The sequence below is a fragment of the Palaemon carinicauda genome, chromosome 21 (assembly GCF_036898095.1).
Source record: "Palaemon carinicauda isolate YSFRI2023 chromosome 21, ASM3689809v2, whole genome shotgun sequence".
Lineage (NCBI taxonomy): Eukaryota > Metazoa > Arthropoda > Malacostraca > Decapoda > Palaemonidae > Palaemon > Palaemon carinicauda.
In genome coordinates this window covers 19923661-19944103 of record NC_090745.1, presented here as the reverse complement: position 1 = coordinate 19944103, position 20443 = coordinate 19923661, and the positions used below count along the sequence as shown (strand labels likewise).

The 20443-nt window shown below is 42.6% G+C and overlaps 1 protein-coding gene across 1 annotated transcript in view; it reads left to right on the top strand.

Annotated features, from left to right (window-relative positions):
* nonC (serine/threonine-protein kinase Smg1) overlaps positions 1-20443 on the top strand; it is a 357997-nt gene that overhangs the window by 280302 nt on the left and 57252 nt on the right. Inside the window, 4 exon segments of the mRNA XM_068344859.1 lie at positions 12525-12657; positions 13071-13232; positions 13383-13557; positions 14326-14453. Coding sequence (XP_068200960.1) covers positions 12525-12657; positions 13071-13232; positions 13383-13557; positions 14326-14453 — 598 coding nt within the window.

The window sequence follows — 20443 nt, the reverse complement described above, 5'->3', positions numbered from 1 at the left end:
TTTTACTCTCGTCCCTAGTCTCTGTACGGGGAGAAAGGATAAAACGTTTTTAGTTTTTATTCTCGTCCCAAGGCACTGTACGGTGAGAGATTGAAAACGTAGTTTTGAATGAACTAGTGTTTAGTCTCCTTCCCAGCCACTGATCTTTTTATCTTAAAATATGTTTACTGTTTTTTGCTTGTATTAATGTGCTTACATTATACGACTGATTTCGCAATTATAACCTTTTGATGAGGGTAGAATTGCGTGCTTCAGGTAGAAATCAGTTTTATTCATACCTAATGTGAATTGTTAAAAAATTCGATTTCAGTGAAATAAGTGCAAAACAGAAAATCGTAGTGATAAAGTGATAATTGCGCATAGTGTTATCAGTGTTGCGACCGAGGGTTCGTCTGTTCGTGCCTGTCGTTCGCCTAGTCCGAGACCTCTTGCAAGCTCCCAAGCCCAGGGGAGAAGTAATGTCGTACGACTTATGGGTTCGAGAGGACTTGATCAGCGAACAGACGTTCCCTCTATGGTTTCAGGCGTGTCTCATCAACACCGCCCCTACCATAAGACGAGCGAGACGATTTTCTCCTCGTCATCCGAAGGCTTTTTGCATAAGAAACCGTGGAACAAGGTTTCGAGGCCCTTTAAGCGAAAGTCAGTCCTTTCAGGACAGGTCCAGCGTCCTGGTTTTAACTATTAGGACAGCTCTGACCCTATGCAGTCATCGGAAGACTGCTCGCCGCCTAAACAAAAGCGTAACACAGGCTCCGAGAGAGTTTTTGTAGGCAAGGTTTTGCAGTCACAGACATTACCCTCGTCTCTTACCGCAACCATTCCCGTTGATCCTAAATGGGTTGTACGGCAAGACATGCAGAATAAGCTTGCCTCTCTTATGGAGGACTATTCTGCTGAGCAGGTTCACGATGATCCTCGCCGCTTAGCTGATCGAGATCCTGGCCGTCAGCCGCCCAAACGAACCTTTGCTCGTCCTGTTGACGTTGACGTTACAAAGTCACGTCAGTCACGTTTTGTAGAGCCTCACTCGATGCAGTCCAGTGTTGACTTTCAGCCGCTTGTGGACGTTCAGCCGCTGCCGCATGCTCTTGTTGCGTTCAGGACGTTCGCCAACCAGCGAAGTTGACTTGTTTTGACGTTGAGCGTCAAGCACCGCAGTCAAGAGTTGTTTTGACTGCTCAGTCTAGGCAGTCAAGGCAGTCTCGAGTTGACGTCGAGCGTCCTCCCGCACCTGTTGGTTGTTGCTGGTCAGTCCTTTAAGCAGTTACATGACATAGCGTCCTTGACTGCTACTGTTGCTCCTTTGCGTGTGGACTCTGCTTGTCAAGCATTGCCACCACGGCAGGTCTCTCCCTTGCTTGAGACTCGGCTATTGTCGGACAAGGTTCCTTCAGATGAGGAAGTTGCTGTTCCCCCTCCTACTGATATTCCCTTGAGGACTCTGTCAGACGGAGAGGAGCCTAAAGCTGCTCAGCCTTCTATGAACTTTAAATAAATCATGCTGATTTTTAAGGATCTTTGTCCGGATCTTTTTGTAACTGCTGCTCCTCGTTCGCCTAAACGTCAGAGTTTACACTAGGCCTAGCTACTTCGAAGTCGTTGTTTTATAAGCTAGTGCTCTCTCGCTCTTCTAAGAGAGCTTTACGTTTGCTAGGCGACTGGTTTATCACCAGGAGGAGTTTGGGGGAGACAGCCTTTGCTTTCCCTACTTTTAAGCTGGCTTATAGAGCGAGAGTCTGATATGACACGGGAGAAGTTCTCGGCTTGGGAGTTCCTGCCTCTGCCCAGATAAACTTCTCAAACCTCATAGACTCTCCCTGGTGCCTGGCCATGAGACGCTCCAAGATTTTATGGTCGACTTCAGAGCTAGACCATCTCCTGTTAGGAGTTTTTTTCGAGCGTTTGAAGTTTTGCTGTACAATTATGTCATGCATAAACAAGGCTTTCAGGGATGGCTCCAATGATCTGACAGCCACGTTCTCTGCAGGAACAAGTCCCTCAGGGATGGCTCCAATGATCTGGCAGCCATGTTCACTGCAGGAGTACGTAAGAGGCAAGTGCGCTCAATGTGTTCATTGTCAAGACAAACTTCACGATGAAGTCTACCAGACTGTCTTGACAGCATTAATGGAAGGCGACTGGATGGTCTCTCTCGACCTTCAGGAGGCATACTTCCACATTCCTATACACCCGGATTCCCAACCGTTTCTGAGGTTTGTTTACAGGAATGTGGGGTACCAGTTTCGAGCCCTGTGCTTTGGCCTCAGTCCTGCTCCTCTCGTGTTTACGAGGCTCATGAGGAATGTGGCAAAATCCCTCCATCTATCGGGGATCCGAGCCTCCCTGTACTTGGAAGACTGGCTTCTCAGAGCATCGTCCAGTCTTCGCTGTCTGCAGGATCAACATTGGACGTTGAGTCTGGCCAGGGAGTTGGGACTTTTGGTCAACCTAAAAGTCCCAACTGATCCCATCCCAGATTATTCTATATTTGGGGATGGAGATTCACAGTCCAGTTTTTTCGGACTTTTCCGTCTGCCACCGAATAGAACAAGCCCTGCTCGAAGTCCAACTAATGCTGAAAAGAAAACGTTTGTTCAGTCAGGAGTTGGAACAGTCTCGTAGGGACTCTCTCATCCCTGGAGCAGTTTGTCTCACTAGGGAGACTACACCTTCTGCCTCTCCGGTTCCATCTAGCCTCTCACTGGAACTAGGACAAGACGTTAGAGACGGTCTCATTCCCAGTCTCCGAACCAGTAAAGGCATGCCTGAAATGGTGGGACAGCAATATCAGTCTGAGAGAGGGACTATCCCTAGCAGTCAAGAACCCAAACCACGTGTTGTTCTCAGACGCGTCGGATTTGGGTTGGGGTGCGACCCTGGACGGTCGGGAATGCTCGGGTCTGTGGACCTCAAGTCAGAAGAGCATGCACATCAACGGCAAGGAGCTATTAGGAGTCCACTTGGCCTTGATGATATTCGAAAGCTTCTTCGAAACTAAGTGGTAGAGGTCAACTCAGACAACACCACAGCTTTGGCGTACATCTCCAAGCAAGGAGGCACACACTCCCTCACGCTGCTCGAGATCGCAAGGGACCTTCTCTTATGGTCAAGAAATCGAGGCATCTCCCTGTTGACGAGATTCATCCAGGGGGACTTGAACGTCTTGGCAAACTGTCTCAGTCGGAGGGGTCAGGTGATACCCACGGAATGGACCCTCCACAAGGACGTGGGCAAGAGTCTTTGGGCTACTTGGGGTCAACCCACCATAGACCTCTTTGCCTCCTCGTTGACCAAAAGGTTACCAATCTATTGCTCTCCAGTCCTAGATACAGAAGCAATCCACATAGACGCGTTTCTACTGGATTGGTCTCTTCTGGACTTATATGCATTCCCACCATTCAAGATAGTCAACAAGGTACTGCAGAAGTTCGCCTCTCACGAAGGGACAAGGTTGACGTTGGTTGCTACCCTCTGGCCCGCGAGAGAGTGGTTCACCGAGGTACTTCAATGGCTGGTAGACTTTCCAAGAAGTCTTCCTCTAAGGGTAGATCTGTTACGTCAGCCCCACGTAAAGAATGTCCATCAAAGCCTCCCCGCTCTTCGTCTGACTTCCTTCAGACTATCGAAAGACTCTCAAGAGCTCGAGGCTTTTCGAAGGAGGCAGCCAGTGCGATTGCAAGAGCGAGGAGAGCTTCTACCATTAGAGTATACCAGTCGAAGTGGGAAGTCTTTCGAGACTGGTGCAAGTCAGCATCTGTGTCCTCGTCCAGTACCTCTGTAGCCCAAATCGCAGATTTTCTTTTACATCTGAGAAAGGTTCGCTCCCTTTCAGCTCCCACGACTAAGGGCTACAGGAGCATGTTGGCTTCGGTCTTTCGACATAGAGGCTTAGATCTTTCCAACAATAAAGATCTCCAAGATCTCCTTAAGTCTTTCGAGACCTCTAAGGAACGTCGTTTGGCAACTCCTGGATGGAACTTAGACGTGGTCCTAAGGTTCCTCATGTCAGACAGGTTTGAGCCATTACATTCAGCCTCCCTGAAGGATCTCACCCTCAAGACACTTTTCCTAGTGTGCTTGGCTTCGGCTAAAAGGGTCAGTGAACTTCATGCCTTCAGTAAGAACATCGGCTTTTCTACAGAAAAAGCCACTTGTTCACTTCAACTTGGTTTCCTGGCCAAAAATGAACTGCCTTCTCGTCCTTGGCCTAAATCTTTTGATATTCCTTGCTTATCGGAGATCGTAGGCAACAAACTGGAAAGAGTATTATGTCCTGTTAGAGCTCTTAAGTTCTATTTAGCTCGTACTAAGTCATTACGAGGTAAATCTGAGGCATTATGGTGCTCAGTTAAGAAACCATCATTGCCTATGTCAAAGAATGCTTTGTCATATTTTATCAGATTTTTAATACGAGAAGCTCATTCTCACTTGAATGAGAAAGACCGATGTTTGCTTAAGGTTAAGACGCACGAAGTTAGAGCTATAGCAACCTCCGTGGCCTTCAAGCAAAATAAATCTCTGCAAAGTATTATGGACGCGACTTTTTGGAGAAGCAAGTCAGTGTTCGCGTCATTTTACTTAAAAGATGTCCAGACTCTTTACGAGGACTGCTACACACTGGGTCCATTCGTTGCAGCGAGTGCAGTAGTGGGTGAGGGTTCTACCACTACATTACCCTAATTCCAATATCCTTTTTAATCTGTCTCTTGAAATGTTTTTAATATTGTTTTTTGGGTTGTACGGAAGGCTAAGAAGCCTTTCGCATCCTGGTTGATTTGGCGGGTGGTCAAAGTCATTTCTTGAGAGCGCCCAGATTAGGGGTTTGATGAGGTCCTGTTTTATGGGTTGCAGCCCTTAATACTTCAGCTCCTGGGAATCTTTCAGCATCCTAAGAGGATCGCTGGGCTTCGTGAGAAAGACAGACTAATAAGGCAGAGTAATCGTCTAAGTCAACTTCCTTACCAGGTACCTTTATATATTTGGGTTTTGTTATGATATAACTGTCAAAAACTCTAAGCATATACGGTGTAAACTTAATTAACTCTGGTCTCTACCCACCACCATGGGTGTGAATCAGCTATTATATATTCACCGGCTAAGTTAAATATTTAAAAATGATATTTTAATTATAAAATAAATTTTTGAATATACTTACCTGGTGAATATATAAATTAAAGGCCCCCCCTTCCTCCCCGATAGAGACCCAGCGGGATGAGAAAAATTGGGTCTGTTTACATGTATATGCGGTATCTGGCCGATAGTTGGCGCTGGTGGGCACACCCGCAACCTTCATAGCGATCGCTCGCGAGTTTTTGTGTGTGTTTTCTGTCGAGCCGCTGGAGCAGCAGCTATTATATATTCACCGGGTAAGTATATTCAAAAATTTATTTTATAATTAAAATATCATTTTTTCAAAAATGCTTGAATATGTAATTCTTGAATAACTAGTCAGCCACTTACAAGTAATAGAACCTTTGCCTGACAACCAATCTGCTTACAGAAAACTATACTCTACGGAGACAGCCATCTGCTCTGTTGTAAATTATATGCTAGAAATGATGGATGAAAATAAATGTGGTATCTTAATACTGCTCAATCTCAGTGCTGCTTTTGATACAGTGGTGCATGAACTGCTACTAAATGATCTACGGTCCATCGGCGTTGAAGATCAAGCCTTCGAATACCTAAAGACTACTTAGTTGGTAAAAATTACTGTGTACAAATTGGAAACTTATTCATCATATGAACCCTTAAACAGAGGGGTACCCCAGGGGAGTGTACTTGGCCCAATCTTATTCTGTATCTATACTATTGGTCTATCGAAAATGCTACAAAGGCATGGCGTGAAGTTTAAACTATTTGCAGATGACACACAATTTTACTTCTCCGTAATTGATATACATGACACTACTGAAACTCTAAACCGAATCCTTGATAGTGTTAGAGAATGGATGACATTTAAACAACTAAAATTAAATGAGAACAAAACTGAATTCATGGTAGTGGACAAGAGAAACAACGTGAGAAACTTAGGTGATATTCAAATGAACATAGATAATGACTCGGTGCCGATATTATTATCATTACTTGCTAAGCTACAACCCTAGTTGGAAAAGCAGGATGCTATAAGCCCAGAGGCTCCAACAGGGAAAATAGCCCAGTGAGGAAAGGAAACAAGGAAATAAGAGAAATAACAGTTAAAAATTAAAGTAAAGTAAAGTTCGAGATCTAGGTGTATTTCTTGACTGTAACCTATCTCTAGATGCCAAAATAAATAATGTAATAAAAACTGCTGGTTATCATCTAAGAAATATTGCGTCTATAAAAAAGTACCCGGACAAAAATTCTGTAAAGAAACTTGTGATAAACTGTGTTATTACCAGGATTGACTACTGCAACTGTATCTTATTACAATTTACCAAAAGTGTAACTTAAGAAATTACAAAACATAATAAACAGAGGAGCAAGACTGATAAAAGGTGTCCCACCTAGAGAAAGGATCGTCCCCTTTACTAATCGATTTACACTGGCTGCCGATTGAAGCGAGAATTGAATTTAAAATATGTCCAATAAACCACCAAGATATCAGAACTGGGCGTCTAAAATATTTAAGAGAATTGCTACATATTACGCAGCCAACGATTCGTGTCGACACGAGAATAGTTACAGATAGCTTCAAACTGTTGGAACCTAGATTTATGTCTACTTTAGGCTCCAGAGCCTTTAAATATGCGGCCCCGAGACTATATAATAAACTCCCATGAAACATTCGAATGATTGAAAACATTAAAGCTTTCAAGAAGAAACTGAAGACTTTCTTATTTCATGAGTCTTTTGACAGTGACGATTTAACAGTAAATGAACAATACGCGATATGAAATGTTAAATACTCTGAATGAACAAGGTAAATCGACAGTGGAGGCCCTGTAGAGAGTGGGGTTCCCCTGCTGTATGGGACCGGAAAAGCAGCCATCAAAGTAAAAAAACGTAAAGTAAGTATGTAATGTGTACTTGTAGGTACGTCATAGTCAATAAATGAAATTATCTCCCTCCTTCTACCCATCGCCATACTCTTGACACCTTGGCTGTGTAGATTTCAGGGGAAATCAATACAATTACATATAATTAATCTTCTTCAAACTTCCAAGCTCTTTACTCTGAGTCTGTAGTTTGCACTCTGCAGTGACTCGATCTGCACTCTGTATGACTGTATAATCTGTGTGTACAGTATTGTATAAAATACATATATGCACCATGCCCTCTGTATAGAGCATAGATGTGGATATATATTTCATCACAAATGTAGATGTTCATTTTATCAAAACTGCAGATGCAGATGGGATTTATGCAGTTGGTCTGTGGATACGGACATCCGATATATCTAATTTCCAGAAATAATGATACTCCTTTACCTCGGCCCTCTTTTCATGGGTCCTGATATAGGAATGACTTCATTTTTTAAAAGGGCACTGCATTCTCCTGACAGTAGTTATCCTAATTAGGATGTTAAGTTATCTACAGCTTGGCATTCCTGGACGTATGTTATTGGTGACTGTTGAGCCCTTTTTTTCTTACTCCCTTGTAGTTTGATACTGACAAATAAAAACTACAAGCTAGCCTAAAACTTACATTCAACATAGATGTTTAGGTAGCAGCACTATTGAGCTTCCTGGTCAGTTTCTTTCTCATATCCTCCAGAAAGATTTCAGGTGCTGTGAAGTTTGATAGATACAATCCTTGCTGTCTTAGAAAATCACTAAATCATAAAATATTCCAGCATAACTAATTCTGACGCCAAAAAACCAAAACTTACTGAACACAGGAAAATTGTTGTAAATTCATACATTCATACATATACCAAAGGCACTTCCCCCAATTTTGGGGGGTAGCCGACATCAACAATGAAACAAAACAAAAAGGGGATCTCTACTCTCTACGTTCCTTCAGCCTAACCAGGGACTCAACCGAGTTCAGCTGGTACTGCTAGGGTGCCACAGCCCAACCTCCCACATTATCCACCACAGATGAAGCTTCATAATGCTGAATCCCCTACTGCTGCTACCTCCGCGGTCATCTAAGGCACCGGAGGAAGCAACAGGGCCTACCGGAACTGCGTCACAATCGCTCGCCATTCATTCCTATTTCTAGCACGCTCTCTTGCCTCTCTCACATCTATCCTCCTATCACCCAGAGCTTTCTTTACACCATCCATCCACCCAGACCTTGGCCTTCCTCTTGTACTTCTCCCATCAACTCTTGCATTCATCACCTTCTTTAGCAGACAACCATTTTCCATTCTCTCAACATGGCCAAACCACCTCAACACATTCATATCCACTCTAGCCGCTAACTCATTTCTTACACCCGTTCTCTCCCTCACCACTTCGTTCCTAACCCTATCTACTCGAGATACACCAGCCATACTCCTTAGACACTTCATCTCAAACACATTCAATTTCTGTCTCTCCATCACTTTCATTCCCCACAACTCCGATCCATACATCACAGTTGGTACACTTTCTCATATAGAACTCTCTTTACATTCATGCCCAACCCTCTATTTTTTACTACTCCCTTAACTGCCCCCAACACTTTGCAACCTTCATTCACTCTCTGACGTAAATCTGCTTCCACTCCACCATTTGCTGCAACAACAGACCCCAAGTACTTAAACTGATCCACCTCCTCAAGTAACTCTCCATTCAACATGACATTCAACCTTGCACCACCTTCCCTTCTCGTACATCTCATAACCTTACTCTTACCCACATTAACTCTCAACTTCCTTCTCTCACACACCCTTCCAAATTCTGTCACTAGTTGGTCAAGCTTCTCTTCTGTGTCTGCTACCAGTACAGTATCATCCGCAAACAACAACTGATTTACCTCCCATTCATGGTCATTCTCGCCTACCAGTTTTAATCCTCGTCCAAGCACTCGAGCATTCACCTCTCTCACCACTCCATCAACATACAAGTTAAACAACCACGGCGACATCACACATCCCTGTCTCAGCCCCACTCTCACCGGAAACCAATCACTCACTTCATTTCCTATTCTAACACATGCTTTACTACCTTTGTAGAAACTTTTCACTGCTTGTAACAACCTTCCACCAGCTCCATATAACCTCATTACATTCCACATTGCTTCCCTATCAACTCTTTATGCTTTCTCCAGATCCATAAACGCAACATACACCTCCTTACCTTTTGCTAAATATTTCTCGCATATCTGCCTAACTGTAAAAATCTGATTCATACAACCCCTATCTCTTCTAAAACCACCCTGTACTTCCAAGATTGCATTCTCTGTTTTATCCTTAATCTTATTAATCATTACTCTACCATACACTTTTACAACTAGGCCTACACTCAACAAACTAATACCTCTTGAATTACAACACTCATGCACATCTCCCTTACCCTTATATAGTGGTACAATATATGCATAAACCCAATCTACTCATACTCATATTCATACTCATACATAAATGAAAACTGTAGAAGTCAGCTCTCTTTCAAGTAAAACAAAAGCCATTTCTGTACTTACAGAATTTACAATTTACCTTTTATTATAGTACCTGTATTCTCACTTTTATCATCTTGCTGTCCAACCCCTTTTGATTTAAACTTTCTTGTGCAACTGAGGGATTTTTCCATAGTTTCACCTCGGTATTGATTAGTCTACCCAACCCCATTGGGAGGTTAGCTCTGCACCAGTGGCTAAGTACCCCTTCTTCCTATGCAACATACAAACCATTGTCCTTTAATTAGGGAGATTGATTCAGCACAAGCTGGAGACAGTCATTAGAATTCTTAACAAGTGGTTAACCAGATGGTAGAGGGTGTGGGTAAGAAGCTCCACCCCCTCCCCAGCCAGAATAGCAAACTTTTGATTCAGCCACTGATGAGTACACATGTACTGTTAGCTCCTTACCAAACTTTTTCATTTTCTTTTTCTATTGCAGGGAGAAAATGCACTTTTTGGATTTTTGATGGAAGTTAAGCAAGATATTTGCACTTGCCTGGGGAAGGGTGGATGTTGCCACCAGTTTACTAGTAAACCGTCAGTAAATCCACACTCCCTCTGTGTGTTTTGCAGGGGGAATGATTATTTGCAGTCATACCCATGCGCTGAGTGGAGGTCGTGCCCTCCTGTGCAGTGACAGCTTACGTCCTAAAGGTCAAGAAGTTAGCTGAGCCTTCTCCGTGGCCAGTCTTAGCAGTGCCCAAGAAGACTGCTGCCACCCCCTTGTGCGTATCATTACCCATGGTTCGGTCCCCAGGGAGTATGCCTCAGGAGCAGGAGCCCTTGGATCTGCATTGGTAGGCTTCTCAGGTTTTAGGTTTTGGTGGTGTTTAGGGTACCCCCAGTGTTCGGCACACCCCTTCGGAAGCTGGAAGCTCTTCACCAGTTTCCATGCAGACTGCTGATGACAAGTTTTACTTAAGAAAGTCTTGGGCTTCCCTAGATCTTTCAGGTGGGCCCTCCATGACATTTTTGAGAGAGTTTGTAGCTGAGCCTATTTCTTCCCCGGTTCCTTAGTGCCAGTGTCCCCTGTATTTCAAATGACACCAGTGGTGTCAAGGACTCTGGTGGCGCCCCCCCCCCCCAAGCCCTAAAGGACTGCAAAGACTCGTAAAATGATTTCTGCTGGCACCGGTAGGTATTGAGCTAGAGTTTGGAAGTAAGTTGGTTAGCAAGACCAAAGTGTGTTCTACCCTAGTGCCCTGGGTTATCCTGTTTCCTGACTTGGTCCCTGTGCATCCCACTCTTCCGCAGTGCCCATCACCATGACCCCTTTGCCTACGGGTCCGGGGCCCGTATCACTCGCTTCTTCTGTTTATCACTCGGCAAAAACAGGAAACTCCCGTTGTTTTGCTCTCTCGTTCCAGACCTGTTGGCTGTGTTTGAAAATGCCTTTCAACCCATGGAATCACCTGAATATGTACGCCTTCCCTCCTTTCAACCTTTTCTGGCCTGTAATCAATATGGTGTTGATTACACAAGTACTCAGGATGACTGTGGATGTTCCTAGATGGCCCCATGCTGATTGGTATCTAGATCTGCTATCTCTTCTCCTAATAGAGGTCCCGAAAGAACTACCCCAGTGGTCGACGTTCCTTTATCTGCCACCACATCTTTAGAGGTACCACCAGTCCGTAAAGTCATTGAATCTTCATGGGTGAAGGCTACCAGCATCTCTTCCAAGCGGAAGGCTTTTCATGATGCACTGCACAGGAATGTCTGGATACCTGCAATGCTCCTCTGCAGCTGCCCATCAGGGAAAGTGGATCATCATCTGCAATTGGTGTTGTAGAATAGATACTTCTCTGGTCAGAGCAATTCTCGTGAAAATCGCAAATTTCCTTGCTTTTCTTTACCAAGAGAAGCACCTCTCAGTCATGGCTTGCAATGGCTACTGCTCAACCTTGGGTATGCTCTATTGACTGAAGGGTATAGACCTCTGTTTCATGGCTCTTCTCTTTCATTTTTCTGTCTCCAGAGGCCAAATTTGTACATGTTGGTAAGTTACACTCATGTGTTTCATTCTTTATGTCTGAAGTATTTCTCCCATACTTCCTAAAGAGGGGGAGGATGGGGGAATTTATACCAACCTGTAAATCATTATACAAGTATAGGATTCCAAACTGATATTCCTTCGGGGGAAGGGTTTCTTTATTTGATTGAGTATATGCATCCATGTACAGGCCAACCCCTAGCAGTCTTTTCATCCTAAAGAAAGACCATTAGGAGATAGCTAGAGTCAATGCTTTGCTCCCGAACAGGACTAAGCAGTGCACATTTCCAGGGAAGAAAATTAATTATCCAGTTTGGCTTTAGGGGGACTTCTAACCCACCAAGTAATGAACTTAAGTAAAGGACAAGGGTTTGTATGTCACGTAGGAACAAATCACAAATTGTTAAAGTAATTTGTATTTTCCTAGTTATATAAACCTGAGTCCTTTAATGTAAATTCTTTTCTCAACTACCCCTTGTCAGTCCTGGGCTGAAATGTAAAAAGTGTACTATTCCAGCTGGGGAGGGGGCCTCGGCTTCTCACGTGCACCCTCCACCAGCTGTTTAATCACTAGCTAACCATTCTAATGACTGTCTCTAGCTTGCACTGAATCAATCTCCCTAAATAAAGGACTTGGGTTTAGATGGCTATGAAAAATACAAATTACTAGAGAAGTTTGTAATTTTTGTTTAGATAAGAAATGAAGCAACTTGTATGTTTCTGTTTCACATGAAAAAGTTATGATCATAATTATTTAATTTATGGTAAGACACCCATTCTGAAGTTGAACAGATTGGTGAAAAGAACTTGAAGGAACAAATGAAGATTAAAAGACAAATATCAGACACTCCTAGGAAAATTCAGCACTGTATACAGTGTATTTTGTAAGCGCACCTTATTTTTTGCCAAAGTGGAAGTTATTAAAGATGGATACATTTTATAACAAATGCAAATCGTTTTTTAAATAGTTCTTGATTCATATTTTTTATACTTTTAGGCACCATTGCTAGACCCAGCTCTTCGTCAAGTATTTAGGACATTACTTCGGGTAAAGAAAGTGCAAACTATTGTTGAATTCTTCACAACAGCATATCAATCATCACCAACATGTCGAAAAGAAGAATCATCAAGTGAGTATTTGTACATTACTGTAATTAAATTTATGATCATTTTATGTTTTTCTGTTATAAAGCATAATACATAATACATTGCAGTGCTAATAACCCATAGCAAACATCAAAATATATTCTCAAATAAATCATTCTCTGCTAATTTTATTTACAATATTTATGTAACTGACTTATGTACAGTAATGATTTTACCTGAATATGAACCAAGGAACTTATCTCATATTTTTCTGTGGGTCTGCAGTTTATTTTTAATCTTTATAGGACTGAGTAAGGTAATAAATAAAATTAAACCATTTTGTATGATGCTCTTCTCATTCTAGTTACAATTTTGTCATTGATATTATGCTTATAGAATGATTTACTGTACAATATGACGTGATTGTCACCTAGAAATTTGTTTTTCTTTTTATTAGATGGAAATGGAAGCGGCAGTTTGTGTGATGAAGAAAGATTACAGAGAATTGTTAGAAAATATGCCAGTGACTGCGTGTCCCTCCTACTTCTTGGCTTACCGTCTCACCTATCAACACATCTGTTATTACTGCACTGTCAGAAACTTGGTATTAATGTTACAGGTAATATAGTGTTGATGCTGCTACTAATTGAGTTCTCTCTATTTATTGCACTAAACGTTTTCATAATCATTTATGCTTGTCAAAGTTTTACATGAATGAATGCTTTATACTCGCATTGCTTTTGGATACAGTTTTACTCTTTCTCTCCAGGTTATATAGAAGCAAGAGATGTAGGTACAGAAGGTCGAGTAAGCTTAGCGGGAGTGGTTCAAGAAGCACTTGACAGTTGTATGACTCAGCATGGTCTTGACCCTGCTCTTCCAGCATCTGCAGCTACAACTTTGATGCATCATCTAAATGCTGTTAGAAAGAAGTTGCTTCTAAGGTATGATTATTTAAGTTTTGCTGGTAATATCAATCTCTCTATATGGTAATGCAAAGATTTTCTAAAGAATAATAGTTTACACATTTGCCGTCTTTTTTGATAATGGTAAAGAGTTTTAGAGTTACTAGCTTAAAAGTTTTCATTATAGTTTTCATAAGGTGAATCTTAGATATGATATAATGTATTCGAATAAAAGTTTCATCATCTACATTATAATTATATTTTTGGTAACTTATGTTACTAACTGCTTTTTAATGCACAAATTATTTTTTAAAGCCTAATATGGGATCACTGTCATTATGAAATTACATACTAGCTTTATTTTTTCAATACTCATTTTACCCATTTTGGGTATTTATACTGGGCACAGTGATGAATGAATTTGAAATAATTGTAAATATCATCATGCGTCTTCTTCCTCTATTATTTTTAGTTCATTGCTTTCACTGGTTTTATTTTTGCATAAAATATTTTTTGTATATGCAAAATGCAGACATTTAGTGAATACATAAGGAGATGAAGGTTGGGGCTTCTTAAAGTTCAATATTTTAACATTCTGATCCTCAATCCAGATGTACATGTATTCATGAGTTACTCGACTGCTCTTATTCTTTGTAAGTTGCACTTTCACAGACTTTGATCAGTAGATGTAATATCTCTAGGTCTAATTTTTTTTTCGATCTAACCTACATTTTTCCATCTTCAAAATGTAGTTAAGGTTACATGCATGTCATTAAGATATTTTTCATAGTTTCTTTTTTTCTCCAGACACTGGGAGGGTGAAGCAGACGGACTCCGCACTACTCATCAGCGTGTAACTGCTCAACATTTAGGTCATCAGTGGTATTATGAAGATATTCTGAAACAAAATGCTGTTGCACCAGCTGTGCAACCAGGTAAAAGTAATTTGCAACGAGCTTTATTGTATATTTTTCACCTCCATATTCCCTCTGCTAGTTTTCCCTATGCCCAAAAATAGTGTTAATGTACTCTGTAGTGATAATTTTGTTAATATAATCATTCTATTCATGAAATCTGGAATATTTTCAGTAAAAGAAAACAGATAATTACTCTTGGTAATTAAAGTTACATATTTAGGATGTTTATCAGTCCCATCTTGAAATATTATTTGTTCCGACGCGATATACAAACCTCGTAATCATTTAATATAGGAATTCGCTTAAGCGCAGCTGAAACAGCCGAAGAGTAAGAAAATCAGGCAATTGTGTGATTGGTTGGCTGGCGGTATTGGGCGGAGCTTAGCTCCCTCCCCATCCCCCCCCCCCCCCCCACTGCCAGCCCAATTTCCTCATTCACTCACTTCGGCTCAACGTGGATGGTTGTGCTACACTCCACTCTACGCTGCAGCCCTTTGCCTTCTCTTGTGCTTGTGTACTAGTGATTGTGTGATTGTTATGGAGGAGAAAGTTAATCGTAAGATGCGATGTTGTGCAGGCCGTGGCGGGCGCTGCAGTAGGTGGCTTTCGTCACCTTCTGTAGACCCAAACACGCTCTGCCTGACATGCAGGGGAAAACCTTGAGAGCAAGGTTCTCCCTGCTATGAGTGTGAATCCTGGCTGCCCTTGCAGTGGCGAGCTTTCGAGAATCGACGCAAATATCGCCGGACCCCTGAAGCTTCTTCTGCTTCGGAAAGCTTGCCTCTTTGGAAGAAGAAGGGGGCCTGGTGGTAAGTGTGTCGTCTCAAGAGACTGCCACAGCGAAGTCTACTCACGCCCTCTCCGAGTCTGAGGAGGGTGTGAGTATGATTTTGGGAAGTTCAGATTCACAACCTGTCAGGGATTTCTCGGGTTTCGCTGGGGAGCGGGTGACATTAGCGCTCCCGCTACTTCAGCAATCTCAAGGGACACCTGACAGATTGTTGGACCGTCTGATACCGATGACGACACGTTACCTGGTAAGATGGGGGAACTTTGGGCATCTCTCGGATTATCAGGTAACTGATTTTGTAACTTTATCGACTCCCATGTTCCCTGATCCCCCTGTTGTTGTTGACCATGTACCTGATAAAGCATTTGTTCCTGGCAAAATACAATCTTTTTTTCCAAGGGTAAAATAGCTGCAGGACTCCCTGTTAAAGCAAGGAAGATTAATGTTTTAAACACTGAGATTTTTAAATATTAAACTTAGCCGGTGAATATATAAATAGCTGACGTCTCCGACGGTCGACAGATTCCAAAAACTCGCGAGCGATCGCCATGAAGGCTGCCGGGTGTGCCCACCAGCGCCGACTATCGGCCAGATACCGCATATACTTCTCAACCAAACCAGTTCTTCTCTGTCGGTGTTAAAGACAACACTGGTTCCGCTCGCGCTTGACCTCGAGTTTTCTACCGATTGGTGAAGTACTTGGTTTTGGTTTTATTGCTTTCGCCGTGTTGGATTATTCAATACTATCTTCAAAAGAAATGCTTTTGAAAAGAGAGGAAAAGTTTTTGCCCTTGCTTTTTTTTAATCTCGCTCTGGTTTTTCCATAGAGAAAAGATGGCCGACCCTTCCCTCAGTGTACGGAAGTGTGTTAAAGGCTTTTAGTAATTATTTTATCACTTTATAAATTATTGTTGATATTTATAGATTTACCTCTATATATTTTATATCTCACCCGCCTTTATTAGGCCTCTTCGATTAGCTTTCCATTTATACTAAACACCGAGATAAATTATATTTTTTTGTTTATAAGTGGCCTTTGCCTATTCTTTGTAGGCGGTCCTGACTTGGAAAACGAAGTTAAACAACGTTGAGCCCATTCAACTTTTATTTTTGTTTAGATTGATGAGATGAATATTTTTTTAGAAAATATTTTAAGAAATTTATTCTTTGAATAGTCTTCGTGCTGTTTTTCAAAGATGAACTAACGTTTGGTTTATTTATGCTACGCAGTTTGCGCTCTATCGTTACGATAGAGAAAGAGAGAATCACGGTTTCACTTTGCAGAAAGAGTAAATCGATTTTGACGTTTTGTTCATTCTTCTTTCAAAGTGAAGTTTTTTAGATGCTAATTTAAAGGAACATGTTAATTTTCATTTTCTTAGTCCTTTTAGTTTTTTCCTTTAGTCAAATAACCTGTTATTGACGAAGAGTGAGTGAGCCATTCTCTTGTGAGTGACGAGAGAGAGAGAGAGAGAGAAAGAGAGAACGATCCGATCTTTATTCTCGTCCCATGTCTCTGTACAAGGAGTTTGGGAGCGAGTAACGTTGTTCTCGGTTCAGATTTTTACTCTCGTCCCAAGTCTCTGTACGGGGAGAGAGGATAAAACGTTTTAGTTTTTATTCTCATCCCAAGGCACTGTACGGTGAGAGATTGAAAATGTAGTCCTTAGTGAACTAGTTTTAGTCTCATCCCCAGTCACTAATCTTTTTAACTTTATATATTTCCGTTTTATTCGATATATATGTATATGTTTATTGATTTTTGCATGTGTGTTTCATTTTGTACTAATGTGCTTACATTATACGACTTATTTCGCAATTCTAACCTTTTGATTTAAGGGAGAATTGCGTGCTTCAGGTAGAAATCAGCTTTATTCATGTCTAATGTGAAATTATCAAAAAATGCGATATCAGTGAAGAAAGTGCAAAAAACATGTTCAGTGTTGTGGAGGGTTCGTTTGTTCGTGCTTGTCGCTTGCCTAGTCCGAGACCTCTTTCAGGCTCCCCTGCACCAGGGAGAAGGAATGTCGTAGGACCTAAGGGAGTGAGAGGTGTAAACCAACGAACAGACGTTCCCTCAAAGGTATCAGACGTTGCTCGTCAAGCACGTCCTTGCCATAAGACAGGAGAGACGAAGTTTCTCCTCGTCTTCCGATGATTCGTCTCTTTAAAAGCCTGGGCGTAAGGTTTCGAGACGGTTGAAACGTTTATTAGTTCCTTCAGAACAAGTTCAACGTCCTAGCTGTAGTCTTCATGAGAGTCCCGTTCATAGCGATGACGTTCATGTACAGACGTTTCTGCCACAGACTCGACGTGACGTTGAGCGGTAGACACCGTAGACACGACGTGACGTCGAGTGTCAGTCACCGTAGTCATGATATAGCATCGATCAGCTGTCACCGCTGTTACTACGTGACGTTTGAACCTCAGCCACCGCAGTCACAGGTTGATCCGAAGTTAAGTGTTTTGCAAGTTATGCTGTTAAAGCTTTCTTCTTTAATAGAAGCTTACGATCCTGTTCCTGTGTGAAAGGATCCTTTGCTTTTTGTACGTCACGGTTCTGGGATACGTGATTCAGGTCTTCAACCTTCTAAACGAGCTTTGTTACGTCACGCTGACGTTATCCCTAGTGACAGCTTTGCTGTTAAACGAGATGCGGAGCATAAATCTCGATGTAACTTTGATCGCTTTGAACGTCAGCCACCGCAGTCACAGCGGGACGTTGAGCTGCAGACACCGCAGACACGACGTGACGTTGAGCGGTAGACACCGTAGACATGACGTGACGTCGAGGGTCAGTCACCGTAGTCACGATATAGCATCGAACAGCAGTCACCGCTGTTACTACGGGACGTTTGAACGTCAGTTACTTCTGTCACGACGTGTAGTAGAATAACATTCTCTGCAGTCACAACGTGACATCGACCCTCCAACTTTAACTTCTGTTCATATACAAGTTGATGTAGCCTGTCAGGCTTTTCCTTCACGTCATTCTGAATATAAATCTCCTTCTCGCAAGACTTTAGATTTATCAGATGATGTGCCTTCTGAAGAAGTTGATGACCCCCTTTCAACTAATGTACCTTTGGGGAGTCATTCAGAAGAGGAGTAACCTAGGGTGGTCCAACAATCCCTTGTTTTATAATTATGAATTTCTTTAGTGAAATTTTGTCCTACTCATTTTGTAACGGCTGCTCCGCCGTCTGAGTTTACTCTTGGCATGACTTTCTTCGACTCCTACATTTATGAAGTCAGTTCTCTCTTGTTCTTCCAAGAGAGCCATGCTCTTACTGGGAGACTGGTTGGAATCCAGGAGAAGTTTAGGATAGTCTTCTTTTGCTTTTCCTCCTTCTTAATTAGCTTCTCGCTCGAGCGTCTGGTGTGACACAGGAGAAGTTCTCGGTTGGGGAGTACCTGCCTCTGCCCAGGGAGACTTCTTAAGCCTAGTGGACTCTCCTCGTCGTCTAGCCATGAGATGCTCCAAGATTTTATGGTCTGCTTCAGAGGTAGACCATCTCCTGTTAGGAGTTTTTTTCGAGCATTTGAAGTATTTATTTGTTGGATTGGTCCCTGGGAGCCTTAAGTAAGAAGGTCTATCCAGCTGTCAATGTATTGCTGTACAATTATGTCATGCATGAACAAGGCTATCAGGGATGGCTCCAATGATCTGGCAGCCACGTTCACTGCAGGAGTACTTAAGAAGTAAGTGCGCTCAATGTGTTCATTGTCAAGACAAAGTTCCCGATGAAGACTACCAAATCTGTCTTGGCAGCAGTAAGGGAAGGCGTCTGGATGGTCTCTCTCGACCTTCAGGATGCATACTTCCACATCCCGATTCATCCAAACTTTCAACAACATCTGAGGTTTGTGGACGGGAAAGTAGTGTACCAATTTCGAGCACTGTGCTTCGGCCTCATTCCTGCTCCTCTTGTTTTTACAAGGCTCTTGCAAAATGTAGCAAGCTTTCTACATTTTTTGAGGATTCAGAGCCTCCCTTTATTTTGACGACTGGCTAATCAGGGTGTCGTCATTAAATCACTGTCTGGAGAGCCTAATGGACATTAGACCTAACCAAGGAGCTAGGTCTCATAGTGAACGTAGAGAAGTCGTAACTTACAGTACTCCATCCCAGACTATTCTTTATTTGGGAATGGAGATACAGTGTCGAATTTTTCGGGCCTTTTCGTCTCCCACAAGAATGGAACAAGCTCTGTTAAAAGTCCGTCACTTGCAAGAGAAAAACAGTTGCTCTGTAAGAGTTTGAACGAGCCTCGTGGGAACTCTTTCATCGCTGGAGTAGTTTATCTCTCTGGGGAGACTCAACCTTTGCCCTCTCCAATTTCACCTAAACCATTGGAACAAGGAGAAGGGCTTAGAGAGTATCTCTTTCCCAATCTCCAACTCAGTCTAGACATGTCTGACTTGGTGGGACAGCAACATCAGACTTCGAGAAGGTCTTTCTCTTGCGATCAAGAACCCAAACCATGTGTTGTATTCAGATGCATCGGATTTGGGTTAGGGAGCTCCACTGGACAGTCTGGAATGCTCGGGTCTTTGGTCCACGGATCAGAAGGAACTCCATTTAAGGCAAGTAACATCTCTCTTTTGACGAGATTTGTGCAAGGAGAAATGAATGTCTTGGCGGACTGCCTCAGCAGAAAAGGACAAGTCATCTCCATGGAGTGGACGTTGCACAAGACTGTGTGCGAGAAGCTATGGATGACATGGGGTCAACCCACCATAGATCTTTTTGCGACTTCACTGACAAAGAGGCTCTCGACTTACTGCTCTCCAGTTCCAGATCCAGAGGCAGCCCACATAGACGCTTTCCTGCTGGACTGGTCTCACGTGGACGTTTATGCCTTTCCACCTTTCAAGATCCTAAACAAGGTGCTGCAGAAGTTCGCCTCTCACGAAGGGACCAGGTTGACGTTGGTTGCTCCCCTCTGGCCCGCGAGAGAGTGGTTCACAGAGGTACTTCTATGGCTGGTAGACGTTCCAAGAAGTCTGCCGTTGCGGATGGATCTCTTGCGACAGCTTCACGTAAAGAGATTTCATCAAAGCCTCCCCACGCTTCGTCTAACTGCCTTCAGACTATCGAAAGACTCTCTTGAGCTCGAGGGTTTTCGAAGGAGGCAACTAGAGCGATCGCGAGGGCTAGAAGATCCTCTACCATCAGGATCTATCAGTCGAAATGGGAGGTATTTAGAGACTGGTG